The sequence below is a fragment of the Alligator mississippiensis genome, chromosome 1, assembly GCF_030867095.1.
Source record: "Alligator mississippiensis isolate rAllMis1 chromosome 1, rAllMis1, whole genome shotgun sequence".
NCBI lineage: Eukaryota > Metazoa > Chordata > Crocodylia > Alligatoridae > Alligator > Alligator mississippiensis.
The window spans coordinates 341196-366790 of NC_081824.1; the positions used below are offsets into that span (position 1 = coordinate 341196).

Here is a 25595-nt window from a genome sequence, read left to right on the forward strand (position 1 = left end):
GTCTGTCTTAATGCAGTGCTGGAAGGAGCTTGGACTGCTGTGCCAAGCCAGAGCAGACGTGACCAGAGTATGAGCTGTCCTGGGCTCAGCAGTTCCTTCAGCGGGGAGCTGCGATGTAGAGAATATCCCCCTCGGTACAAGTCTCTGCCTGCATCTCCTTGGCTGCCCCCGTAGGAGGGCCTTGCAGAGACCAGTTGGTTGTTGTGGTCACAACGGATTACCCAGTTTTCCCTCTGCAGCAAGGAGCAGACTCGTGAGCAGCTCTTCCAAGCTGGTTGCTGGAAGCAGGGAGTTGTAAAGCAGCACATGGCCATCTGATGGCTGGGAGCCAGCTTAGACTGAGCTGTGGGTCGGCAGGGCTGAGGTGAATTACCTGGGAGTGGAGGCAGCCAGCACACTGGCGCAGCTCTCAGCAGTGCGCAGCTGCCCCTTGCTCGCCAGCGGGTAGCTTTCTACCGGAATGGAGCCACTACCACGAGTGTAAGACTGGGACGTCTGCTGCGCTCATCTTGTGCAGCACAGTTGGCTTTATCCACAGTAAATGCGTGCCTGTGCCCGGACACGTCTTCCCCTGGTTTTTAGCTGCGCTGCTGCTCCACAGCTCGTTTGCTGGTGGGCAGAAAACATTCTCGATGGGTGGCGCCAGCGGACGCCTCTCCTGCCAGGCCTCCTTAGAGCTGCCCCACATCTGAGGGTGGAAACTTGCCCCGGTCACCAGTGGCTTCTCGGCTGTTCGCACTGCGCGGTCCCACGCTTTCTGAAGAACCGCGCTAGGGCAAGTCACGCTTCACCTGGCAGCGCTCTGCTTTGGTGCCGTGGGGCTGTCCGCATGTCTGTCTGCTGGCCTGAGCTGGTGGTGCTGGACCCTCTGGCATCTAAACGGCAGTGCAAGCAGCGTGCTCTGGTAACCTGTGGCTGCTGCCTTGGGCTCCCTCTGCAGAAGGCAACCACACGCCTTGGCCCTCGTGGGGTGGGAGGGCTTAAGTGCAAAGCAGCTCCATTAGCCCTTCGTTAACTCCCTGGGACATAGGTTTTCCACCTTGCTGTGCTGTGGCAGGGAACCACATAGCTGGACATGGCAGCAGCCAGGGGGTCCTCTGACCTACCACCCCAAGGAGGGGGGGTGACTGCTGACTGCACGGGGGCAGCTTACCTTGGGCAGAGGGGTGGTGAGTGTCAGCGTTTCTGCATATCCACATGTCTGCACTTCTTGTCCTGAGTCAGATGAGCGCTGGGCAGTGGAGGCATGGACCTGATCATGCAATCTGGGGTGTCTGCTGCAGAGGCCCCTGCCGCACTCAGTGCTGACAGGGCAGACAAAGGAAATGGGTTAGTAGTATCCCATGCCCCTCTGGGATCTAGCTAATGGGCATTAGCATGGGCCGTGTTTTGGACGTAGCTGTTTCATGTCCCTTTGGTCGTGGGCTGTGAAATTGGAGGGATTGGCTGGAGAGATAAGATGGGAAAGTACAGTAAGCCCCAGTGCTGCGAGTGGGAGCCCAGGACTCTGTTTTAGGTGCTTGCTGGTTGCTCGGGGCACGGCTGGGGCCTGGGTGGGTGGTGTCCTTTCTTCCTTTCTCTGGCCTGGTTGGGCTCCTCAAGGTCAGACGGCTAAAAGCACTGTGGTGTCGGTGCTGGTGGGCACGTGGGTCCCCAACACCTTAAGGCCCGTGAAGGGGGCTGCAGGGGCAAGCTCCTCAATCTCTCTGTCTGCCAAGTCTCCTCCACCCTTTGTTCGTGGGACATGCTCTTGGCACAGTCTTCTCCCGATACTGGCAGGTCTCTCTCAGGCTACAGTTGTGCCCCATGCAAGAAGCTGGGGTGAAAGAGGCCTGTCTCCTGTGCCCACTGCGCAGCATCTCCCGCACCTGTCTGATGCAGGGTAGAGGGCTCAGTGCCGTGGGCCATCAGGAACCCGTGAGCTTCCATTCCCGCTAACAAGTCCATGTCCCTGCGTGGCTGTTGTGTGAGGAGGGCCACATCTCATGCTGGTTCAGCTGCTTGTCCTTGCCTTAGAAGCACGGGAGCTGCCGCAGTGCCCTCAGCCTCCTGGCAACTGCAGCCAGAGTGGGGTGTAAAGACCCCAGAGCTGGGGGTGGCCTTACCCTGCGGCAGGAGTTTGCTCCCTCCTGGCATGGCTGTAACCATTTCATAGATTTCATAGACATTAGGGCTGGAAGGGACCTCGGAAGATCATCGAGTCCAGCCCCCTACCCAAAGGGCAGGACGTCAGCTGGGGTTATAGGATCCCAGCAAGATAAGCATCCAGTTTCATCTTGAAGGTGTTCAATGAAGGCGCTTGAACAACCTCCGGCGGCAGGCTGTTCCAGACCTCGGGGGCTCGGACAGTAAAGAAATTCTTCCTTATGTCCAGCCTGAAACGATCTTGTAGTAGTTTGTGACCATTCGTCCTCGTCATCCCTTGGGGCGCTCTGGTGAACAAACGTTCCCCCAGATACTGGTGATCACCCCTGATAAACTTGTAGGTGGCCATCAGATCACCCCTGAGCCTGCACTTTTCCAGGCTAAAGAGCCCCAGGGCTCTCAGCCTGTCATCGTAGGGTCTGCTTCCCCGACCTCTGATCATGCACGTGGCTCTTCTCTGGACTCTCTCAAGCTTCTCCACATCCTTTTTGAATTGTGGAGCCCAAAACTGGACACAGTACTCCAGCTGCGGCCTCACTAAGGCCGAGTACAGGGGGAGAATGACGTCCCGGGATTTGCTTGAGAAGCATCTGTGGATGCAAGCCAGCTATTAGCTGGCTGTTGTGGACAGGCCGATGCTGCGTAGGAGCATCAGGGTTGGTTCGCTCTTTATCCCAGCTTTGTGCAGTAGCACTGGATGGTAGCGAGCTCCGTGGTCTGACTGCATTGCGTAGTCCCTTCCGTGTCCAGTCCGTTCCCCACCAGCCTGGGAAAAAGCACAGGGAGGGGGGAACCCGTCTGCCACGGCTGCTGTCCTGCGCTAGCCTGGCCCAGGGCAGCCCAGCTAGAGTGGGACAGGAGCTGCCCTTGATCTGTGGAGACAGGGCAGCAGTGGTGGGGGGGACGTCTACCATCCGAGAAGGGAGCAGGGGATTCTTTCCAGCTTCGGAGACTCAAAGGCCCCCACTGCTGCTCCCGTGGTGTAGTCTGCCCAGCTGGTGGGGGGAGGCAAGGAGCTGGGGTGCAGCCACCCCTTCAATGCCAGCTGCTGCTTCTGCCCCCTCTTTGCAACAGCCTGGATCCACCTCCGTGTTCCCTCTGGTTCTGCTGGTCCTTCCTTTCTTACACTGGGAGGCAGCGAGGCCCTTCTCCCCTCACCAGGGCATTCCCTCCTCCAGGCCGTTCATTCTAGAAACGTTGCATTGCCTCTTTCTTGCTCGTCACCCTTGACTGGTCTTTACAGCCCCTGCTCCCCCATGTCCCACACGGGGGACCGCTCTGCTGCTCTCCTGGGTCTGCTCTAGCCTGCAGCATCTCTGGACACTATAACCCATCCTGCAGGCAGGGTTGTGAGGTGTTGGCACCACTGTTTATCACAGGGCATCATCTCTTCCTTGTCCTCACCCTTCTCCCTGGGTCTCCCAGCACCGTGCTTGGCTCGTTGACAGCAGCTGCACACAAGCTGAGCACAGTCGAGCTGCTGACCATGCCCTGGGGCATGGGCTAGCGTGGCCTGGCATCCCCTTGTTTCCTCCAGTTCCCTGTGGAAGCTTCTGCCGCTTAGAGCAAGCACCGCCCAGAGCCATCTGTGTCTATGGGTGCTGGCGATACCGGCAGCTGCACCAGCAAAGAGGGCTGCTGAACAGGAAAGGAGGCAGGGGTGCCGTTCCTGTGGGCCGGGGCCCTGCTTTGTGCTGGGGTGGAGTGTGCTCAGTGCTGGGCGTGGGGTGGCTGCTCTGCCTGCGCTGGGGGCCGTTCCCTGCCACCGGGAGATGGCTGCCTTCAAACCTGCACTGCTCTGCATGCTCATGCTGCTGGATTGGTGCCAGTGGGCTGGGCACAGTGCTTCCACAGCCCTGGTCTGCAGTGAGGGCTGTGCGGTCGTGCTGGGATGCCGCACTGATCTCCAGGCCTGGCTCTGTCCCACTGATGGCTGGAGCAGGATCTGCGCCAGCGCCCCCGCCAGCTCTAGGTCCTTGCTTTGTGGCAGAGCTGTCTGTCTGTCTGTTGCCCTGAGCCGTGGCTGCTCTCCTGCCTTGTCTGCACCGTGTGTGGGGTGGGGCCGATGGGTGATGCTGTGGGGCTGTTTGCTGGGAGCCTCCTCCAGGCAGCGCAGCGCAGGCCAGGCAGCCTTGCCAGCTGCTCTCCCTCACTGGGGCCAGGAGCTTCTGGTTCTGTGGGAGCCCCAAATGGGCTGCCTTGGTGAGGGGACAGAGAGGCAGTCCCAGGGGTCTCTGCCCTGCCCGGTGTGGGGAGAGCTTGTGCCTCCTCCAAGCAGCTGGGGGCCTCTGGGACAGCGTGCATTCAGGGCCGTGGGCAGGGATGGCCACAGTCTAATCAGCCGTGGCCTCTTCCAGTGGCGCCAGACACAATCAACAACCACGTGAAGACGTGTCGCGAGGAGCAGAAGAACCTTCACTTCTTTGCCCCGGAGTATGGAGGTGCGGCGTGGTCCGGCGTGGAGGCAGGCTGTCCCATGGGAGGCTGCGGGTAGCGGGAGCTGCTGCCAGCTCCCCCGGGGCTGTCCAGCCTACAGCTGGGCCTCCGAGCCCTGGTCCCTGGGAGAGGGGCGGAGGGGCGGCAGGGCCTACTCTGCCTGGGCTCCCACTGCGGCCGGGACCTGGCAGGTGTGTGGGGAGCCGCTGGGAGCTTTGTTCCTCTGTTGCAGAAGTCGCCAATGTCACCACCGCAGTGGATATCTACTCCTTCGGGATGTGCGCACTGGAGGTGAGCGTGGGCCATGCTCTGGGCGTGAGCGAGGATGGTGGGAGGGGGCGACACATGGAAACCAAGACACTGGCTGGTGGTCGCGCCTCAGCCCATCCCTTTGCGACAACGAGCTGCTGCTGCTGGAGAGCAGGCGCTGTTGACGCCGCATCTGTCGGAGATGGGCGGAGATCCCTACGGGCAGCTGGAGGGCCGCACCACTTGCTTCCTGGTGGAGCTCACCAGGCAGGGGCCTGGGCCCCTCTGTCCCATAACGGTCTGTCCCGCGGCTGCTTGTCCATTGCTGGTGCTGGTACTCAGCCCAGCGGTTCTCAGCAGGCCCAAGCAAGGAGCTGGGAGCTGAGCAGAAAGCTGTCCACAGCCAGTATCGGGCCAGTTTGGCCCTGCATTTCAAAGAAGATGCAGGTCCAGCTGCAGAGTTGAACTGCAGGGTTGGAGGCCTGGAAGCACAGCTGACAAGCGAGCCTGGGCTGGCTGAGAAGAGGGCAGGCCATGGGGAAGCACAAGGCTGCTGTGCAGCAGGGGTCCAAACTGCTGCCCCTCCCCTGGGGAGCAGACGGGGAGCAACAGGCTTAAGCTGCAGTGCGAAAGGGTTGTGTGGGAGGTGGGGAAACCCATTCTGGGAGGCAGGGTGGCCAGCAACTGAGGAGGCTGTAGGAGGCCCTGAGCAGGAACTGGGCACTGGGCACGTGCACTCTGGACAGTCGGGCCGCCTTCCCATGCAGTGGGGCAGAGGGGTGGACAAGGCGACTCCTGCTCCTGCCCCAGGCCTTGGCTTCCCTCCTGCCAGCAGCGATGCAGGAGGAGCCTGGTGGCACACAGCACCATGGTGGCATGTGGGGAAGGCAGGGAGGCTGGTGCAGAGCCAGGGCCTGCTGCCAGAGCCAGCCAGGCGGTTGGCTTGCTGGGGCTGCTGCATGGGTTTCTGTGGCAGATGGCGGTGCTGGAAATCCAGGGCAATGGTGAGTCATCTTACGTGCCCCAGGAGGCCATCAACAGTGCCATCCAGCTGCTGGAGGATGGCCTGCAGAGGGTGAGTGCAGTGGGCTTGGGCACCCGTGAGACCACAGGCTGGGCTGGGCCCTGTCTCCCGGTGCAGCAGGGTCTCAGCACAGCTTTCCCTGCCTTGCAGGAGTTCATTCAGAAGTGCCTGGAGCAGGACCCGGGGAAGCGGCCCACTGCCCGGGAGCTCCTGTTCCACCAGGCCTTGTTTGAGGTGCCGTCGCTGAAGCTGCTGGCCTCCCACTGCATCGTGGGGCACCAGCGTGAGTATGGGGCGAGGGGCCCAGGCTGGGCTTCCAGGGGGACCCCACCCCCCTGCTTCATGCTGTCCCTGACTGGCTGGACTCCCGGGCTGCATGGCTCAGAAACATGGTCCTGCCAAGCCGGGGTCACCGGCGTTACTTGGGCAGGTACTCTGCTGGCTCTGGGAGCTGGAGCCGGGCCTCTGCTGTGCCAGCTGCTGCCAGCAGTGCAAGGAGGGGACTCGGTGCCAAGCTGACTGTGCTGTTCCTCCGCAGACATGATTCCAGAGAACGCCCTCGAGGAAATGACCAAGAACCTGGACATGAGCGCAGTGCTGGCAGAGATCTACCACCCTGACCGGGACGGCGTCAAAATGATGTGAGTGCCTGGTCCTGCACCATGGGGTAACAGACCCCATGCTGTGTGAGGGTGAATGGGGGGGGCCGCTCAGCCTGGCCAGGTGCTCAGGGTCCTCCCACCCTGCTCTGGAGAGATGTGGCTCTGGCTGGGGGTCCGGTTATTGCTGAACTTGCGCAAGGAGTGAGAGCAAGCCGGCCTCCCTGCCTCCACCGAGACTCCGTGCTGAGGGGAGCAGGAGCTGTTTGACGTCCCAGGAGGTGGACGCATTTTGAACTACAGGGAGGAAGAGATCGTAGGGGTGTGGGACGTGGTCGTGGGTTGCTCTATGGGGTCCCCTTCAGGTCGAGGCACAGCTCTGGGGTCCCGGGTGGATCAGAGCAGGGACCTGCATGTGGGAACACGGAGGTGCTTTGTAGGGACCAGAGACATCAGGCTGGGGGCCTAGATAGTGCCTCTCCTTCAGCTTGGGGTGCAGGTGCTCTCCCTCCAGCACTGGCGGGTCCGTGTCTCCCGACTGCTGTGTCCAGATCGACAGCTCCCCATTCCTGGCAGCAGCACCTCCAACCTGGTCCAGTGCCTCTGCTTCTCAGAGCTGGAGGCCCCTGCTCATGCTCTTAGTGGTAGCAAGTGGCTGCTAGAAGTGGGAAGCTGTGCAGAGCTCCATCTCTCAGGATCGGAGACGACGAGGCCAAACAGTACAGGCCACGGAGCACAGCGGGGGGACAGGGAGCCTCTCTCACAGGAGACCAGCAGCTTGGTTTGCTCAGCTCGGCAGGAGGGCGGTTTGGAGGACGCGGCAGCTCTCGGCTCACGGGTGCCACACCGGGCTTGGGGCAGGTGGTCAAGCTGGTGACATAGGCACAAAGTAAATGAGCAGAGGCTGCCCCTGAGCAAGCCTGAGGCTGGGGCATTTGTGGTCTCGCCCCTGCACTCAGGCGAAGCCCGACACTGCATTGTGGGCAGGAAGGGATTCTCCCTAATCAGACTGGTCTGCACTGTGGGGTTTTGTCTTCCTCTGCAGCGGGGGCACGGCCCTGCCTGGGGTTTCTTGAGTGTCTATTGATAAACTGTCACAGGAGCAGGATGTTGCTGCCATGGCAGGGTCAGGTGTAGGGTCTCTGCTGTGTCAGGGTTGATGGTTGTCTGGTGCAGAGCTCAGATTATGGAAGGCCAGGCTGGTTTGGACACAACTGATCCTGCCTCAGGCAGGGCTTGGGCTGGATGCGACCTCCAGGGGTCTGATGCGAGTGGGGATCCTGGCAGATGTGGCTCAGCTCAGATTCCCATGCGCTCCTTTTGCCTTCCAGCTTTTCCCAGTCTCCAGCACTGGAGTTGGACAAGTTCCTGGAGGACGTGAGGTAGGAGGCCAGGCCCCGATTCCCCGAGACTGACCCGCTGTGGGGGCTGGGCACTGCCCTGACCTCGCCATATGCAGGGTTGGGCAGCCTGGGGTGGGGGCAGTGCCCACGCAGTCCTAACCTCCCTCCGCCTCCCAGGAACGGGATCTACCCGCTCACCGCCTTTGGCATGCCGCGGCCCCAGCAGCCCCAGCAGGAGGTAGTGAAGTCTCCCATTGTCCCCCCGTCAGTGAAAACCCCGACCCCGGAGCCTGCCGAGGTGGAGACTCGCAAGGTGAGAGTGGCTGCCTGGCCAGGCGCCACCCTGCGCCCCTTCCTGCCAGGGCCCAGCAGCTGGGGTCACTTTCGCTCTGCTCGCTTCCAGGTGGTGCTGATGCAGTGCAACATCGAGTCGGTGGAGGAGGGCGTCAAGCACCATGTAGGTTCCCCTGGCTGCGGCGGGGTGGGCTCCGGGGGCTGTCTGTGCCCGTGGGGGTCAGTGGGGTTGGGCCCAAGGCGGGAGGGGAGGAACAGGCCCCAGCCCCGGGCAGCTGCATCTCACGGACCCGTCTCTGCCCCGCAGCTGACGCTGCTGCTGAAACTGGAAGACAAGTTGAACCGGCACCTGAGCTGCGACCTGCTGCCCAGTAAGTAGCCGCCTTCCCCGCTGGGGCCTGGTGCGCTTGCCTGCCTGCTGCATTAATACCAAAGCTTTTTGTCCAAAAAATAGGTTTTCAGCCTCTTTAACCCTGAATTTACTGCCAGTTGATCTTGCCATGCTTGAGACGCACAGCTTCCCACTGGTTGTAGCTTGGTTTGCTTTCCAAGTTTTGTCTCCAGCCTTTAAAACGCCTATTCCTGATCCAGGTGCCCCATAAGCCATATCTACTAGGCTCTGTTTGCTCCTTCTCTTTTCATTTCTTCTTGGACTTCTGCGAGTGTGGCCTATCCAGCTCTCTGTGGTTTTGTATACTTAGGAGAGCAGTGCTGCAGTTAGCATACTGTTTTGTGGACAACCTTTTGGCCACCCCTGCCCACCTGCTCAGGTTGGAGGAGGCATCGAATCTCAGTTGTTTGGGAAGGTCTCCTTAGGGTTCCTACTGCAAGCCAAGCTATAGGGTTTTTGTGCTGTAAGGATGGATGAATTCCTTCATATTTTGCCCGCTCATGCTGCCTTGCCTTGCAGACGACAACATCCAGGAGCTGGCGGCCGAGCTGGTGCAGCTGGGATTCATCAGCGAGGTGAGCAGGCCTGGACCTGCAGGGTTTCAGCGGGGCTGGGGGGAGGCTGCCTTGAGGGCTGGGATGGGGGTGGGCAGGCCCCCCCTGCCCTGGGGGTTGTGGCTCCCTGGGGTCTGGGTGCCCCCCACTGCCGGCCAGGCCCTCACCTGCGCTCTCCCCAGGCCGACCAGAGCCGGCTCACCTGTTTACTTGAAGAGGCGTTCAGCAAGTTCTATTACGGCCGCAATGGCACCCTGACGGCCGTCACCGTGTCTTCGTAGCGGGGCCCTGGGCCGGGCCCCCGCCGCCCCTTGCCCCCTGCCCCTGCCGCGCTTGGAGCTCGTCCTGCATGCGCCGCGCTGCCCCCTGCCCCCCACACCCGCGCCTCCCTCCTCCGGCAGTCAGTATTATTGCAGCCCAGCCCAGCCCAGCCGGGCCGGCCTCGCGGGCAGCGGACTCGGCCGGGCCGGGCGGGCTGCCCCGGGCCGGGGGCGGTGCGGGTCATTGCACAGCCCGGCACGGGGGGCGGCCCCGGCCCCGGCCCCGCACTTCGTTTACGTGTTGGCAGCAGCTCGGGCCCGGGCGGGGCGGGGCGGGGCGCGGGGGGGCCGGGCCGGGCCCTCCGCCCTGTGTGTCATTTCCTATTTTTAATAAAACTCTTTTGTAAATAAGCGGCGGCGGCGGCTCGTGCGGGCAGCGGGCACCTGACCCGAGCCCGGGGCGGGGCGGGGCCGGGGCGGGGCGGGGCGGGGCGGGCGAGCGGGCGCCGGGCTTCCTGCGGCGGGATGGGCCGGGCCGGCGGCTGCGAGGTCGGTGAGTGCCGCGGCCTCGAGCCCCCCGGCCCCTTGTGCCACCCTCGTCCCGCCGCACGCGCAATTCTCCCCCGCACACACCTGTGCGTGCGGTGTCCTTCTCCCCGGCCGCACCCCCCGTGCCCCCGCGCGCACTTGCATGTGCGCACAAGCCCTCCCCCGCCTCCCAGTGCACAGGTGCGTGTGCAGCCCCCCCCGGCCACGTGCACAGGTGCGTGTGCAGCCCCCCCCTGCCGCGTGCACAGGTGCGCGTGCAGGCCCCCCCCCGCGTGCCCCGTGCACAGCCCCTCCCCCCTCGCGTGCTGTGCCTGAGCCCCGGCCTGTGGCCCCCGCGGCCCCCCGATGCCAGCAGCGCGTGGCCGTTGCAGGGGGGCCGCGCGGGCGACGGGCCCTGGCGCGCTGCGGGCTGTGGCTGGTGCTGCTGGGCCACGCCGGCCTCGTGCTGGGCGCCATCGTGCACGGCGCCGTCCTGCGCCACGTGGCCCGGCCCACGCGCGCCCGCTCCACGCAGCACGAGTACACCACCGCCAACGTGGTTGCCGTCACCTCCGGCTTGCTGGTGAGTCCCCGAGCCGCCAGCTGTGCCCGCCCGTCCCTGCACAAGCTGCCCTGGGGACCCTCGCGAGGGCCAGGCCTGGCCCCCGCCTCGCGGGGCACTTGAGCACACAGGACCGGGGCTGGGGGGGGCCAAGCCTGCAGCCTGGCCGGGGCAAGCCCGTGGCCCTGGGAGGTGTCAGCACGGGGGCTCGCGCTGCCAGCGGGAGCTGAGCCAGTGTCCTCCCCAGAGCATCGGGACCGGGATCGTGGCCATCCTGGTGTCCCGGAACCTGCTGCGAGCCGCCCTGGTGAGTGGGGCCGGGGCGGGGGCAGCCCAGCCCCTGCAGCGCGGCCGCGCCCTGGACCTTGCCCCGGCGGCGCCGCTCTCCCAGCTGCTCCACGCCCGCACCAGGCTCCGGGCGGGGGCCGGCTCGCAGGGCTTACGGCAGCACCTGGCACCGGGCCGGGAGCTGCACAGCCCTCGGGGAGGACGGTGCTGGGGCAGGGCCCAAGGAGGGGGGCAGGGGTGGGGGTGGGCCTGGGGCCCCGGGGCTGCCCGCACCCACTTTCCCGCTGTGCCGCAGCACTGGGCCCTGCTGGGAGTGGCACTGCTGAACGGGCTGCTGTCAGCGGCCTGCAGCCTGGGCCTGGCCCTGGCCGTCTCCCTCACCGTGGCCAGCCGTGGCACCCACCTGGTTGCCGGCTGCAACAGCTCAGACCTCCCAGCCGATGCCCGCATCGCCTTTGCCACCAATGACTGCCCCTTCGACACCACCCGCATCTACGTGAGTCCCGGGGACAGTGCTGCGTCCCGAGCCCCTCCCCGCGGCCCTGCCTGACCGCAGCCCTGACCCCCGTTGCTGCCCACAGGACACAGCCCTGGCGCTCTGGCTGCCCACCATGGCGGTGGCGGCGGCGGAGGCTGTGCTCTCGGGCAGGTGCTGCGTCGTGGCTCTGATCCTCCGCGGCATTGGGCCCTGCGCCCCCGCCTGTGTCCAGGAGCAGGTAGGATCCCCGGCGCTGGCAGCCAGCCCCTCACCCAAGCCCAGTTGCAGGGGATCAGGGCTGGATGCACAAGCCTGTGTGTGCCAGGGGGAGTAGGGAGCCACCCCCCACCCGTGCCCCACAGGAGGGTGTGGGCTCAGGGCAGCTGCTCCTCTTGCAGCTGGATGAGGCGGCTGTGGAGAGGATGGAGACGACTTCGGTGCCTGCGGACCTGCCCCGGCGTGAGACTCACCGGCTGCTGCCTGCCCGGGCTGAGGCTGAGCACCAGGCTGAGGCCCGTGTGTAGAGGGAACGGCTGCCTGAGGCCCCAGCAGGGCTGCATCCTTGTAGTGGCAGCCCCCGGCCCCGGCTGGACCCGCGGCCCCAGCCTGCTCCGCTCCGTGCACAGGTGCCGGCCGGGCTGGCCTGACACTTCCTCCGCTCTCCGGTGCGGCTGCAGGAGAGCCCTGGGCCCCCACCGGAGGCGGGGGACGCAGGCAGCAGGAAGGCCAGGCTGCCTGTGTCCCAGGCTGGGCCCGCATGCTTCCCCCGCACGGGACTAGGGGCCCTGCCCCAGCGCTGGGGCCTGGCCGAGGGGCTGCATCTCCGGGGGTGGGGGGGAAGGAGCCGCATGAGGCCAGGCCAGGGGCTGCTTCGCTGTAAGAATAAAGCTGTGCTGTTCCACCCCCCGCACCTGTGCCCCTTGGCGCTGCGTCGCTGGCACCGGGACAAGGGGCAGGGCACTCGGGCCTGGCAGGACCGACCCCGTCGGGGCAGGGCAGGGGGGAGTGGGGCCTGGGTGCTGCAGCCGCAGGGGCAGATGCAGGAGTCAGGCGGCGGCAGCAGCTCGGCAGACATATGTTTACTAGGCCTGGGCCGTGCCAGCTCACTGGAAGGAGAAGCTGGTGCTGGGCAGCCCCCCGCACCACTGGCTGACGAACTTGAGCACGTCCTGGCAGCTGGGGCTGTGCGACGTCTGCAAGACAGCAGGGTCCAGCTGGCGGTGAGCCTGGCAGCAGCAGCAGCCACCCCAGCACCCCTCACCCCGCTGGGGCCAGCACCCGCCCCTGCCCGGCGGGACGTGGGGGCCCTGCACCCTGCTCCTGGGCCCCACTGCCCCGTGCACGCGGTCACGTTGCGCAGGCCCCTCCGCCCTGCGGGCCATCACCACAGGCCTGGCCCCAGGGCAGACTGGCCCAGCCCGGCCCTGCCCGCAGCCCCTCACCTTGACAGCCATCAGGAATTTGTTCCACGTGTCCTTGTTGGCCTCCTTCCCCGGGCGCTTGAACTCGACCTTGTTCCTCAGCACGGGATAGCCTGCACACCCCCCGCCCCCCCCCAGAGCCTGTGAGCTGGGGCCTCAGCCTCGGTCTGCATGCGGCACTGGGAAGGCCGGGGCTTGGCTGAGCCGTGGGGCACCCCCTCATGAAGCCCCTGCCTGGTGCTCTCTGCCCCCTTCCCCCCAGAGCCAGCCCCAGGGGCCACAGAGGCAAGACCTGCCAGCCGCCCCCCCCCCCACAAGTACCCTTCTGCTGCTGGCCCCAATGGGGCACCACATGGCCCCTGGGCCTCGCCCCTTGGAAAGCACAGGGCTGCGTGGGCCCAGCCCCCTCGGGGGGCAGCAGCACCAGGCAGGACGCCCCTCTGCTCCCCTCCTGCCTGGCCGACTCGACTCACCAGTGAGCACACAGGGCAGGGAGCGCACGCCCGTGCTGGCCGCCACCAGTGAGGCCTCATAGGTGCCACGCTCGTCCCGTGGCAATACCTGCTCCAGCCGCTGGTCCATGGACATGGTGAGCACCCAGTCCCGCACCTCTTCCCGCTGCTCCTCCTGCCCGGGGCCAAGCGCAGCCTCAGCCGGGCCCTGGCATCGGCACTGCCCAGCCCTGGCCCAGTGACACGGGGCCACGGGAGACGCTCTCCTCACCCCCCTGCCAGCACTGCCCCACAGGGCCCTGCCCAGCTTCTGAGGCAGCGTGGGATGCTCCAGGCGCAGCGATGCCTGTGCTCTGCTGGGGGGGTCCCAGGCCTCTGGTCTCTGCTGGTTGCACCCCCCGCCCCCGCTGTGCTTTCTGCTCCATGTGTCGGGGTTTTTAAGCCTTCTTCGAAGGCGCTGGCTGGTGCTGCAGCCCAGGCTGGGGAGGGGCCGGGCTGGGCCAGTGCTCCTGCTGGCACCCACCCCGCAGGGTCCCGGCTGGAGGGTCTTGCCCCCGCGCTCAGGCTCAGCCCCGCACTGCACTGGGGCAGGAAGGGATTTCCCCCCTGCTCAGACTGGTTCGCAATGGAGGGTTCTGCTTTCTCCAGCAGCAGGGTCACAGCCTGGGCCTGGGGTCTCTGCAGTGCCTATGACACCCCTGGCAGCAGGACACTGGCAGCTGCAGCCCCCCCAGCTTTCCTGGGGGCAGGAATGGAGGCGATGCCGGGGGCTGTGTCGGGGCGACTGTGCCGTGTGGCCCTGAGGTCGGACACGGGGTTTGTCTGGACTGTCTTAGGCGAGACTGGTCCTGCCTCAGGCCACGTGACCTCTGGAGCCCCTTGCCAGCCTCGCTCCCCACTGACTGACACTCACGGCCACGTGCTGCTGGGCCGGGAGCGGCACCTCGAAGGGGATGTCCGTGTCCTGGAAGTCGGAGTGGTCCAGGGCGTCCAGTGTCCCCTCCTCGATGGCCTGGGGGCAAAGAGACCGTGCCGAGGGGCCGACCCTGCAGGTGCTTGCAGGGCCCGTGGCTGGGCTGGGTGGTCCCTCTGTGGGGGGCCCGGGACCAACGTGCAGCCCCACCAGCTGTAGGAGTTGGGGCTCCTAGGCACCAGGGACAGTTCCACTGCCTGTGCCATGCTTGTGCCAGGCCTGGGGGTGCCCTGTAGGGCACAGGCCCTGTCCAGACCCGGGATCCCTCGCTGACCCCAGGGCAGAGCCCACAGCATGTCCCACAGCCCCCCTCCATGGACACATCACAGGGGGCTGGACCCTAGAGCAGCACCATCTCTCCCTGGAGCTGGTGCTGGGCAGTCCCTCATGGCCCCAGCCCATCATTCCTCCTCCGGCCTCATCCTCCATGCACTGTCCTGTCCCAGACTTGGAGCAGCCTCTGCCCCCAACCCGGGAGAAGCAGCTTGGCAGGACAAGTGCTCCCAGCTCCCGGCTGTGCTGCACCCGGACACGGCCATCCCACATAGGAGCGCTGACACCCAAGGTCAGGGACTGGTGGAACTTGTCCCCTGGGGCCAGAAGCCCGAGAGACGTCCCTGCAGCTCCCTGCACGACCATGGACAGAGAGGGAGATAGCCCTGATGTCATTCACCCCAGCCCCTGGGCAGTGTGAGCAGCACCTCCCCAGCCAGCATGGCTCCCCCACCTACCCCAAACCCACTTACATCACAGAGGTCCAGAAACCGGTTCAGGAAGACGAAGGCCATGTTCTCCCAGCCGATGGCCTGGTGCAGAGCACAGGGACAGGGGTGAACGGCTGCCCAGCAGGCACCAGGACCCCAGTGCCCATTACCCTGTGCTGCCAGGCTGCGCCCAGTGCTGGGTCCAGGCATGGTGAGGCACTCGGCCCTGCCCCTTCCAGCCCAGCTCCCTGGCGGCCGTGGGGGCACCAGGTCTGATGCTCACCTTGGCCGCAGTGCCGGCTTCATAGAAGGCTTTGTCTGCAGGGATGAGCTCAGTGTGACGCAGCAGGGAAATCGACAGCTTGGCAGCCACAATGTCCTGAGGGTAGAGAAGTCTTGAGAACTGTGGGCAGCCGGTGCCCAGGGGCCAAGACCCGTGAGCAGCCAGTGCCTGCGGGAGCTGGTAGAGCTGTCTGTGCTCTGGCACCTGGACCCTGGTGCCCACTGCCCCTCAGCCCCATCCAGACCCCACCTGCAGCCCAGGCACAGTCTACAGCTAGGCTGCCAGCTCATCCCGTCCAGCTGCACCCAGGCACCCTTACGCCGGGGCCAAGATGCTGTTTGGCTAAAGCACCTCCTTGCCGTGCAGGACAGCTGAGGCCTTACCAGCTGCTTCACGGCCTGGGCAGCGGAGCGGGTGGCGTAGTAGTGGCAGACCAGCAGTATGTTCTCGAACTCCTCGTGCGCAGGTGTGTTGGCTTCGCTTGACTTCACCAGACTCTCGCACTGCAGGTGCAGAGGGGTCCCGGCAACATGTCAGCCCATGGGCACATGCCAGCCCATCCACGAGAGCACTCAGCGACAGGGCAGGGGCAGGGGCAGGGTGAGCCAGAAGGAAGCAGGGGAAGCCCTAGGGCAGGGCTGCAGCGTCCTCGGTACCGAGTGTCCATCCCGCTTCCTGCGGGGCAGCCAGGCCGGAAGGGGAGTGGGGTCGAGGTGAGGGCAGTGCCGCAGGTGACCCGCAGTGGGGGGCACTGCCAGCACTAATGCACGGGACAGGGACAGCGTGGGCTCTCCCTCCCGGTGCCAGCCCCGCTCGCACGCCAGCTCCAATCCCCAGCTCCCTGCACTCTTCCCCCGCCTCTGCTCCCCTCACAGCCCCGAAGCGGGCAACGCATCCCGGCTGTGGCATCCTGGGCAGGCAGCACCCGGGCATGGGGAGCTCATGAGATGACTCCTGCTCTCCCCAGGATGGCTCCTGCTGGCTCCCACCTAGCGGGTTGGCTACAAGCCTCTGCCCCCCCAGGCCAGCCACCACCACCTGACAGCCCTCTCCTACTCCCCGCGCTGTCCGACCCCCCCAGGCACCACTCCCCCCCACGGCGCAGGCCCCAAAGGGGAGGCGGTGGCAGCAGTGGCCCGGGGCACAATGCCCTCTCACCAGGTTGAAGAGCATGTCCCGAAGGTCGGCCCAGCTGGGGTAGGCCTCGGCGCTGTTCATGCCGGTCGCATTCACCATCTCCACAAAGAGACGCTTGTAAATGTTGAAGTTCTGGAAGAGAAGGGGGAACGACCGTCTCTGGTGATGGGGGCACAGAGGGGGGCTCCCAGGGGCAGCATGTCCCAGCGACGGGCTGCTAGGACGGCGCCCGGCCCTGCGGAAGACTCAGGAAGGTCTGACCGGGCAGACAGGGCAACCGTAGCCAGCGCAGCTGGGCTGGCTGGTCCTCGGGTGGCCACAGCTTGTCCAGGCCCTGCTCGAAGCCGCACGGTCCCTGCCTGAGCCTCCCCAGCCCAGCATCTGTCCAACCCGCTCCTGAAAGCAGAGGGACAGGAGTCCACAACCTCCTTAGGCGATGGGTCCAAGGCTGTTCAGAGCAAGACAGCTCTCCCTGGTCTCCAACCTCAGCCTCCCTTGCTGCAGTTTAACTGACCGTGGAGGAAAACCCCCTCCTGCCCCCAGTGCAGTGTCAGTCTGACCCTGAGTGGAGGGGCAAGACCCTCTAGGCAGGACCCTCTGGGCTGAGTTCCCACAGGAGCACTGGCACAGCCCAGTCACAACCCTCAGCAGGGCTGCAGCCAGCTCCCAGCACTGCTGAGGAAGGTGAAAAATAAACCCTGCCATGTGAGGGGAAAAGATTCCTCCCCAGCTCCACATGGCAGACAGCAGAGCCCCCTTGGCTCTGCCCGGCAGTTCGGGGCAGGCGCCAGGACTCCTCACACCCTGACCGGGGGCCAGAACCCCTCCTCCAGCATCCCGTCTCCTCCATGATCCTTCCCAGCTCCGTAATCTTTTGCAAACAAGCCATGTGTGGAGCGCTGCTTCTACCCCAGGCATTGCTACTCCTGGATCGCCTCGAGCATGGCTTATGTGGTCTCCCGTGATGGCCACTGCACACTGTCCCTGAGCATCAAGCCCACTGCCTCGCTGTTTTGCAGCGAAGAAGTTTTTCCTGGTATCCAACCTCATCCTGCTCTGCTCTCGTTCCAAGCTGCTGCTACGTGTCCTACTCTCTGCATGAGGAGAAAAGCGGTCCGCCTTGACTTTCATCCAACTGATTTTGGACCAATTTCTCCAGCTTTCCAAGATCCCTCTGAATCCTAACGCCACACTGCAGTGCACCTGCAACTCGCTGAGCATGCACTTGGTCACATCCTCCAGATTGTTAATGAAGACACTGGGCCCAGGACAGATCCCTTGGGAGCCCCGCTTGATATGATACCTCCTCCCAGCTAGACACTGAGCCATGGACGACTCCCCGTTGAGTGCAATGACCTGATCAGTTATGTATCCACCTTGCATGACTTTCACCTAGTCTGTATTCCTTAGGTCATGAGCACACCATGGAAGACGGCATTAGAAGCCTCCTAATGTCAAGGCATATCACAACCACTGCTCTGCCCCATCCACGGAGCCAGCCACCTTATCCTAGAAGGCAATCAGGTTGGCCAGGCTTGACTTGCCCTTGGGGAGTAAATGCCTCCTTGGTCACCTTGTTCTCCTCTAGGGGCTTCACCAGGGATTCCTTGAGGACCTGCTCCATCATTTTTCCAGGTGTCAAGGTCAGGCTGACTGGTCTGTAAGTTCCCCAGATCTTCCTTCTACCCCTTCTAAAAGATGTGCTGTAGTTGGCATTTTCCAGTCATCCAGGACCTCATCTGACCTCCACGTTTCTCAAGGACAGCCACTAGCTCCAAATTCTCTCGGTAACTTTGGGTGCGTCCTGCATGGACCTGCTGAATGCTGGCTGCCACCGTACTTGCCACCTGGTAGCTGACTTTGTGAAGTCTGAAGTAGCAAAGGCAGCCTTCCCCGCATCACCTGTGGCCTTCTCCATTCAGTGAGGGCCCTGCGTTTCCCTTTGTCCTCCCCTTACTTCTGACACACCTGTAGAGCCCCTTTCTATGGCAGCTGACATCTCTGGCCAACTGCATCCCCCATCGAGCCTTGGCCTTCCCGGTTTTCTCCGTGTGATGCCTCCCTAGCGCTCCGGCCGTGTTCCCACTCTCTGCAGGAATCCTTTCCGAGTTCCACCTCGCTGAAGCGTTCACCGTCGGACCAGGCCAGGCTCCTTCTGCTCTTCCCTTCTCACTTCCGTAGGGAAATTCTGCCCCCGTGCCCTTAATGCAAGCTCCTTCGAGTACAGTGGGCTCCCCTGGGCCCTTTCACTTCCAACTTGCGTATCCTGCCCCCCAATTCCCTGAGTTTGCTGAAACCTGCTATTTTGAAGTCCAGGGTCTTTTTTCTGCTGCTCTCCTTCCTTCCTTCTCTTAGGAGTTGAACTCGTAAGAATATAAGAACATACGAATTGCCATGGACTGGGTCAGACCACAGGTCCGTCTTGCTCAGTCTCTTGTGCGACAGTGACAAACAGTGTATGCTGAAAGGGAGAGTGAACTGGGTCTGAGCAGGGTCTTTTCCAGTGTTTCTCTCTCCCTGCAGCCTCCAGCACATGAGGTCTGATGCTGTTTCATCCCGTTGTTGATGTCAAAGATGTTTGATTCTTTGTTTTCATACACTAGAGTTGCCATCATACCTTGCTGCAAGAAGCAAATGATGTTCAACAGTTTGGGGAGGACAAACCAGTTTCTTCAGAACAGTAAAAAGACCCTGTCTATTGACTGTATCAGAGGTCTTCGTCAGATTGATGAAGGCTACTTACAGTGGTACAGTAAAAGCTTTGTTATCTGGCACCCATGGGGAATGCAGGGTGCCGGATAACAAAATATGCCGGTTAATTGAGAGACCTGCTTCTCCCGCCGTGGCCAGGGCATCACCAACCCTCCCGCAGGCCCCGAGGGACAGGGAGGCAGGCCCCGCGTAGCCTGCTATGCCCCAGACTGTGGGGGCTTGGCAGTGCAGGCTGCTTTGCCCCAGGCCTCGAGGGCTCGGAGAAACTAGAAGTGTTATGGTGGGCACTTCCGATTTCACTTTACCTTACAACCTGACGTGCCGGTTAATAGAACATGCCGGCTTGTAAGGTGCCGGTTAACGGAGCTTTTACTGTACTTGTTTTTCTTTACACTTCTCTTGCAGTTGCTTTACTGAAAACATCATATCAATGGTGGAACGGCCTGGGCGAGAACCTCACTGACTTTCAGGATACCTTCTTTCACCTACAGCCTGCAGCCTGGGGAGGCAGGATGCAAGCGACAACTTTTTCGACGATGTTCAACAGGGAGTTACCTCTATAGTTGTCACAGTTGCTTCGATAGATCCCCTTTGTTTCTGTATAATTGTACAAACCGAGCATCTCTGCAATCTTGTGGTACGGCTTCCTCTTGTATTGTTAGAGACAGTATATAATAAATCCCTAGTGACTTTTCCCCCACCATTTATTTTGTAAACCCTTCTCATGTTCCCCCTCAAGCACCTCTTTTCTAAACTGAGCAGGCCTGGCCTCTTTAGTCTCTCCTCACATGGAAGCCCCTCCAGGCCATAAATCATCCTTGTTGCCCTTCTCTAGTTCTTTTACATCCTTGCTGAGGTGTGGGGAGCAGAACCAGGCACAGCAGTCAAGGCATGGACCCACCATAGATTCATCAAGGGGCATCGTGGTACTTTCTGTTTCACTTACAATTCCCTTCTTAATAACCCCTAACACGCTGTTTGAGCAGCTGGGCCCTGAGCTGATGTCACCAGTGACTCCCAGATCTCTTTCCTGGGTGGTAACAGCTCACGTAGAGCCCGGGCAAAATATCATGTCATGGTCACCGTCTCCCAGGTCACCTTCCTCCCTCACATTCTCAACCAGTTCCTCCCTGCGTGAGAGCAACAAGTAGAGGAGAGCTGCTCTCCTCATGGCCTCCGCACCAGCTGTATCAACACATTATCCCCACGCACCCCAAGACCTTGCTGGACTGGCTCAGCATTGCTGTGCCCCCTCACAGCAGATGTCCCAGTAACTGAAGCTCCTGTGAGAACCAGGTCATGATTTGGAAACTTCAGTTCGCTGCTTAAGGAAAGACCCATGGCCACTGCCTTCCTCTCAGCAGGCAGAGGGAGCAGGGACTGGCCACAGGTCCCTACCTAGAGACCCTGTGGCCAGAGGAGATCGCAGCAGGGTAGACCTGGCTCCCAGACCACCCTCCTTGCAGCCTCTGCCCAGGGCAGAACAAGCTGAAGGCATGACCACACCACACAACCATGCCTCTGACCCCGTGCTGGGCTTCTCCCTTACCTGTGGGTTGGCAGGGGCTCCATGCTGGACGTACAGACTCAGGGCTTTGCCATAGCTGCCCTCTCGGATGAGGTGGGTCGCATACAGAGCCACGTACTTGTGCAGGACTTTGTAGTTCTGGAGCAGGGACAAGAAGCACAGCAGCATCAGGCTTTGCATTTCCATGCAAACGTGAGCTGGTGATGGTGAACGGGGAGATTTCACCAGCACGTCTGTGGCACACGCATGCACATACACATGCACACTGAGCTAAGGTGCTACTCCTCCAGGTCTTGTGTTGAGGCCTTTCCGATGCCCTTCCTCGTGTTACTGGAACCTCCTGTTCTAGAGTTCTTGAACATGATGATTTTACGAAGTCCCTTCCGGCCCTAACGTCTTTCTATGAACCATGACAGAAAGACTACGTGCTGGAGAATCCACCAGGCAACCGGTTCCAGCACCCCGTGAGGGGTTGGAGCAGCCTTCCAGCAGGAGCAGAGGCCACACGAAACCAAACCAGATTTAAATGGTCAAGGGAGGAAAGGGGTTGCTGCGTAAGCAGGGGCTGTGGCAGTCCACACCCTCTCCCATGCTTCTCCATGGGGTCTCTAGGAACTGCACAAAGCTCTAGATCACCAATAAAGATTTTGAATCATGGGGGGAGAGACTGCAGGGGCTGGGAATTCCTGTGAAAAACCTCTGAATTTCAGAGCAGATTGAGGGGCCTTGCCAGAAGCCAGCACCCGGACACATACACATGCACGCATACATATGCACGCACATGCACATAAATGCATTGTTGCTAGAAGTCTGCCAATGAGCTTCTCCCCATGTGTGGATTCAGGAGAGCCACAGGAGGGGGCAAGGTGGGCAGGGCTGCTGGGGCTTCCCCTCCGCACACGGCAGGAGTGCACAGCATGTTTGGAGGCCATGCCCCTCGGTGCTGCAGCACCCAGCTAGCTGGAAGGCCCAGGCAGGTGCACAGGACATTTCTGGCAGGCCTGGGCTGCCCATGGGGAGAAAACATGGGGGGAGTCCTGTGCTGCAAGGGGCTGAGGCAAGGGGCAGGAAGGACCAGGGCACGCCCCAGCCACCTGCTCTGTTTGTTTTGTGGCCTCTGTGGCTCAGACCTCTTCCTCTCTGCCACGGAGACACTCACCATGCCTGTTCCAAGGAGGCAGCACGTTGTCCTGCCCTGGCACATCAGAGCCCCTGCCTAGACCCGGTGTCCCCTGAAGGCAGGGGACACAGGGGTCTGAGAGCTAGAGACTGTGCAAGAGCCCTGCTGCACCCATTTGGCTCTGCCAGGCCTGGGGCTGAGTGCCCAATCCATGCTCCCTGGGCACAGGAGCGAGATCAGGAGCGAGTGCTCTCCCTGCCGTGGCGCCCAGGTGCTGGGCCAAGCACTCAGCGAAATGCAAAGGAGAATGTGGAACTGACAAGGAAACCCTCCTGGCAGTCTGGATCAGACTGAGGGGTCCACGTGGTACAAAGCATGGGCACGATCCAGGGGGTGGTGTGACCTGTGCCAGTGAGAGTGCTGGCAGGGAGGGCAGAGCTCCTGCTGCTTCTCCCTCTTCTGCTGGTCCCAGTACCACGCACAGGGCCATGGTAGCTACCTGCTTGGCTGCTGTCTCAAGGCACTTCTCCCACTGCTCCCGCTCTGCGTACATGTCCAAAGCAGCCATGACGTCCACTCCCACCAGCTGAAGATAGATGTGTGAAACCCTGGGGCCTTGCTAATGCAGTCCACACCTGCCCCACCCCACAGACACCCTGCGGTGCTCCAGCCTGATGGAGGCACACAAGCGCCAGCCCCTTGGGCTCCCCAGGCCCAGCCCCCTTGCCCAGCCCCAGGCAGGCACAGCCCCAAGGGGCACACGCTGATCCTGCCCCTCCACCCCTGACAGATGCATTCTTACAGAATCCACTTTGCCCTGGTTCTTTAAATACTCCTTGTAGCGCTGGTCCACATACTCCTCCGACCTGCTGGGCAGAGAGGGGCCTCGTTGGTGGCCAAGCCTACTGGGGCACGGTGCCCACAGGGGAGCCCAGGGGTCCAGCTGGGGTGCCCTGCTGCTGCTCTGGCCCACGACAGCTGCCAGCCCTGCCTGGGTGGCCTTTGGAGGGATGATGCCTAAGGACAGCCAGCTAGACAGACAGACAGACAGGGGAGGGCTCTAGGACAGAGGCAGGGAGCAGGGCACGCAGGGAGGGGTGGACTGCACACACCTGGGATCCAGCTCCTTGGCCACCCGCTTGGCCTTGTTCCACTCCTCACCCTCGATGAAGGCGTCGATGGCTTCTCGGATCAGGTCCAGGTTGAGGTACAGCTCAGCTGCCTGCAGGGCCATGGCAGGGTCATGGCTGGGACAGCGCCAGCTCCCAGGGCCGGGGCTATGCGTGCACCCCAGCACTGGGGCAGGGGATGGTCATGCCTCAGGGCCAGGGTGTCCATGTCTTAGGTGGACTCCAGGCCAGGCCCAAGCCCAGGCCTTCTGGGCAATGCTAGCAACACTCAACAGGTCACGGCCAGTGCCCATCCTGGGCACTATGCCCACCTCCCACAGCACGCAATCCCATGGCTCAGCTCCCGCGGCTGCCTTGCTCCCTGCTCCACCTTACCGCACTGAACTTCCTCATGGCCACCAGCTGCGGGCCTACTGCCCGTGTCACCTCCATGCTGTGCGGCTGCCCCAGGAACTTAATGGCCAGCTCAGCCGCCTGCCGGAGAGGAAGCATCAGTAGCACCAAGGCAGGGAGGAGCCGCCGCAAAGCCCCTGCCCAGCTCCAATCACTGGTAGGAGTCTTTAGGAGCCTTGCATTTGGTGTGGGGGGACTTGGCAATGCCTGGTCCTGCCCCAGGAGCTGCAGGCACTCTGGTGGGGGCCCAGCAGCCTGGGCACACGCTGGTGCCAACACAGGGAAAGACCCCCACGTCATCCCAGCATTAGTGTTGGGTTCTGGGGGTGAGCCCAGCCCCTGGGGCCTGTGCTCATGTGGGGCTGGGGGCATAGTCCCCTGGGTCCTGGCACCTGGGGCTCCTCTCTCTGGTCAGTCAGAGCCTCATGGAGAAGCCTGGAGGCAGGGGAGGTGTCTGGCCCCTGGGCACCGGAGGAGGGCACAAGGGGCCATGGGCCCAGCCGTACCTTGAGCAAGCACTTCTCGGTCAGGAGGCTGTTGCTGGGATCCTGCACCTTCAGGTAGCAGTCCACCGCCCGGCCGTACTCCCCAGCCCGCTCCCACTCTCGCGCTTGCTCCAGCATCCCCTCCAGGCCTCTGCCAGGAGCAAGGCAAGGTGTGAGTGCAGGATGGCCTGGGCAAAAGGGGTTGGGGGACTGGTGCAGCTCTATGGCCATGGAAAAGGGCTGGCATGGTGGTCCTGAGGTAGGGGGAGCTGGCAAGGTACCTCCTAGAGCCGCTCCACAGTGCCACATTGCCCTCCTTGCTCTGTGCTCGGGTACATGGCCCAGAGCAGGGGAAGGGCCCCCCACGCCAGCAGGGAGAGCACAACCCTGCACCACAGATGGCAGCAACCAGCCAAGTGGGGTCTGTGCAGCCCAGCAGGCAGAGCAAGCCCCCAGCTCCTGCCCCCAGGGCAGCCGGCACCTGCAGCCTAGCCTACCTGGAGCCCTTCTTGGCCGCTTCTCTGTCATACTCCTCCTGCAGCGCCTCCAGGCGCCCGGGCACGTACTCCTTGCAGATGCGCAGGGCGTCACTCCACATGCCAGCCTCCTGCATGCAGCCCGGGGTGAGCAGTGGGGCCTAGCTCAGCGGCCAGCCCCCTGCCCCAGGGACCTCGTAGCCCCATGGCCCAGCTGATCCTCCCCCCCACCTAGGGAGGAGTACCTGCTCTCCCTGCCAGGACCCCTTGGGTCGTAGCTACCCGTGTTGTGGCACAGGCTGGCTTTGTGCACAGGAGGTGGGGTCGTGGCTGGGAGCCTGAGGTGAGCTGCAGGCTATTTCTGCCCAGTCTGCTTCTCTGGGGCCAGGCTGGGGGAGGCAGAACAGCACCCTAACCTCCCGTCCCACCATGGGATCCAACCCCCCGCTGGTGCATCTTCCCTCCCACTCCTCGTCCCACCTCAAGGAATGGAGGGGTTTCTGTCCTACTGTCATGCAACTCCGTTTCATAGATTCATAGATCTCATAGACATTAGGGCTGGAAGGGACCTCGCAAGATCATTGGGTCCAGCCCCCTGCCCAAAGGGCAGGAAGTCAGCTGGGGTCATAGGATCCCAACAAGATAAATGTCCAAATGTCTCTTGCAGGAGTCCAGAGTAGGTGCTTGAACCACCTCCGGTGGCAGGCTGTTCCAGACCTTGGGGGCTCGGACAGTAAAGAAGTTCTTCCTTATGTCCAGCCTGAAACAGTCTTGGAGGAGTTTGTGACCATTTGACTTTGTCATCTCTCGGGGTGCTCTGGTGAACAGGTGTTCCCCCAGATCCTGATGCACACCCCTTATATACTTATAGGCAGCCACCAGGTCCCCCTGAGCCTGCGCTTTTCCAGGTTGAAGAGTCCCGTGGCGCTCAGCCTCTCATCATAAGGCCTGTTCTCCTGCCCTCTGATCATGCACGTGGCTCTGCTCTGCACTCTCTCAAGCTTTTCCCCTTTCCTAGTGCTACCACTGGGAGCAGGCACAGAGGCCAGAGGGATTAACCCACACTGGCCAAGGCAGAAGTGGCCCCCAGAAGCCCTAAGTCTAGTGCTGCCACCTCCCTCCTTGCACCGCTGTCTCTGGCCAGCTTCTGCCCGCTCCAGAACAGGCTGCAGGGCAGAGGCACTTGCAGGTCAGAGCTTTGGGAGTGGAAGCGGGTGCTGGTGGGAAGACCCGCATAGGATGGCAGGATGCTGAACTCCAAGTGGATTGGGGACCGGGGACTTGGGGCTGGGTTTCTCCCCTCTCCTCCATGCACTGCTCACATCCCCTCCCAGGCACTGGGCTCTGTGTGAAGGGGAGGAGCCTCCCCAGCCCAGGCCCACCTTGTAGTACTTGATGGCCAGCTCCAGGCGCTGGGCTCGCAGAAGAAAGGCCTCTGCCCGTGGAAACTCCTTCTGCTCAAAGGCACAGCGGGCCTGCCCCACCAGCACATCAGCCACGCTCTCGGGGTCATGTGCCTCAGCCACACGCTGCGCCGCATCCCAGTTCTGGTTATGGACATACCTGGGGACACCCGGGAGAAAAGCTAGCTGGGGCCCCGGCATGCTCCGGTGCAGACTGGGTGGAAGGG

At 62.7% G+C, this 25595-nt stretch overlaps 3 protein-coding genes across 6 annotated transcripts in view; 2 read left to right on the top strand and 1 right to left on the bottom strand.

Annotated features, from left to right (window-relative positions):
* Positions 1–9706, top strand: part of NRBP1 (nuclear receptor binding protein 1) — a 64518-nt gene extending 54812 nt beyond the window's left edge. The window contains exons 8-18 of the mRNA XM_059727424.1: positions 4503–4586; positions 4814–4872; positions 5807–5905; positions 6005–6137; positions 6393–6495; positions 7785–7835; positions 7974–8109; positions 8200–8253; positions 8398–8461; positions 9001–9056; positions 9218–9706. Of these exons, the coding sequence (XP_059583407.1) occupies positions 4503–4586; positions 4814–4872; positions 5807–5905; positions 6005–6137; positions 6393–6495; positions 7785–7835; positions 7974–8109; positions 8200–8253; positions 8398–8461; positions 9001–9056; positions 9218–9316 (938 nt within the window). The 3' untranslated portion in view covers positions 9317–9706. The remainder of the gene's footprint in view (positions 1–4502; positions 4587–4813; positions 4873–5806; positions 5906–6004; positions 6138–6392; positions 6496–7784; positions 7836–7973; positions 8110–8199; positions 8254–8397; positions 8462–9000; positions 9057–9217) is intronic.
* Positions 9707–9785: 79 nt separating this feature from the next.
* Positions 9786–12061, top strand: KRTCAP3 (keratinocyte associated protein 3). 2 transcript variants are annotated; one of them, XM_059727438.1, is made up of 6 exons: positions 9798–9848; positions 10216–10406; positions 10633–10692; positions 10969–11169; positions 11255–11389; positions 11550–12061. In XM_059727438.1, exons 1-6 carry the CDS (start codon positions 9821–9823, stop codon positions 11673–11675), a joined length of 741 nt encoding a protein of 246 aa, XP_059583421.1. In that variant the 5' UTR covers positions 9798–9820; the 3' UTR covers positions 11676–12061. The 2 variants fall into 2 exon arrangements, with proteins under 2 accessions (XP_014465316.2, XP_059583421.1); XM_014609830.3 differs by having other exon boundaries at positions 9786–10406.
* Positions 12062–12215: 154 nt separating this feature from the next.
* The window catches only part of IFT172 (intraflagellar transport 172), a 45919-nt gene continuing 32539 nt past the window's right edge, over positions 12216–25595 (bottom strand). For 2 of the 3 annotated variants that reach the window (XM_059727416.1, XM_059727410.1), the window contains 16 exons: positions 25348–25528; positions 23987–24096; positions 23511–23640; positions 22987–23085; positions 22594–22703; positions 22284–22350; positions 21981–22067; positions 20383–20499; positions 16143–16253; positions 15368–15487; positions 14985–15080; positions 14744–14803; positions 13938–14036; positions 13046–13199; positions 12594–12685; positions 12216–12344 (listed from right to left, as the gene is read on the bottom strand). In XM_059727416.1, the coding sequence (XP_059583399.1) occupies positions 12255–12344; positions 12594–12685; positions 13046–13199; positions 13938–14036; positions 14744–14803; positions 14985–15080; positions 15368–15487; positions 16143–16253; positions 20383–20499; positions 21981–22067; positions 22284–22350; positions 22594–22703; positions 22987–23085; positions 23511–23640; positions 23987–24096; positions 25348–25528 (1723 nt within the window). In that variant the 3' untranslated portion in view covers positions 12216–12254. The remainder of the gene's footprint in view (positions 12345–12593; positions 12686–13045; positions 13200–13937; positions 14037–14743; positions 14804–14984; positions 15081–15367; positions 15488–16142; positions 16254–20382; positions 20500–21980; positions 22068–22283; positions 22351–22593; positions 22704–22986; positions 23086–23510; positions 23641–23986; positions 24097–25347; positions 25529–25595) is intronic. The other variant, XM_059727415.1, reaches the window with a different exon arrangement.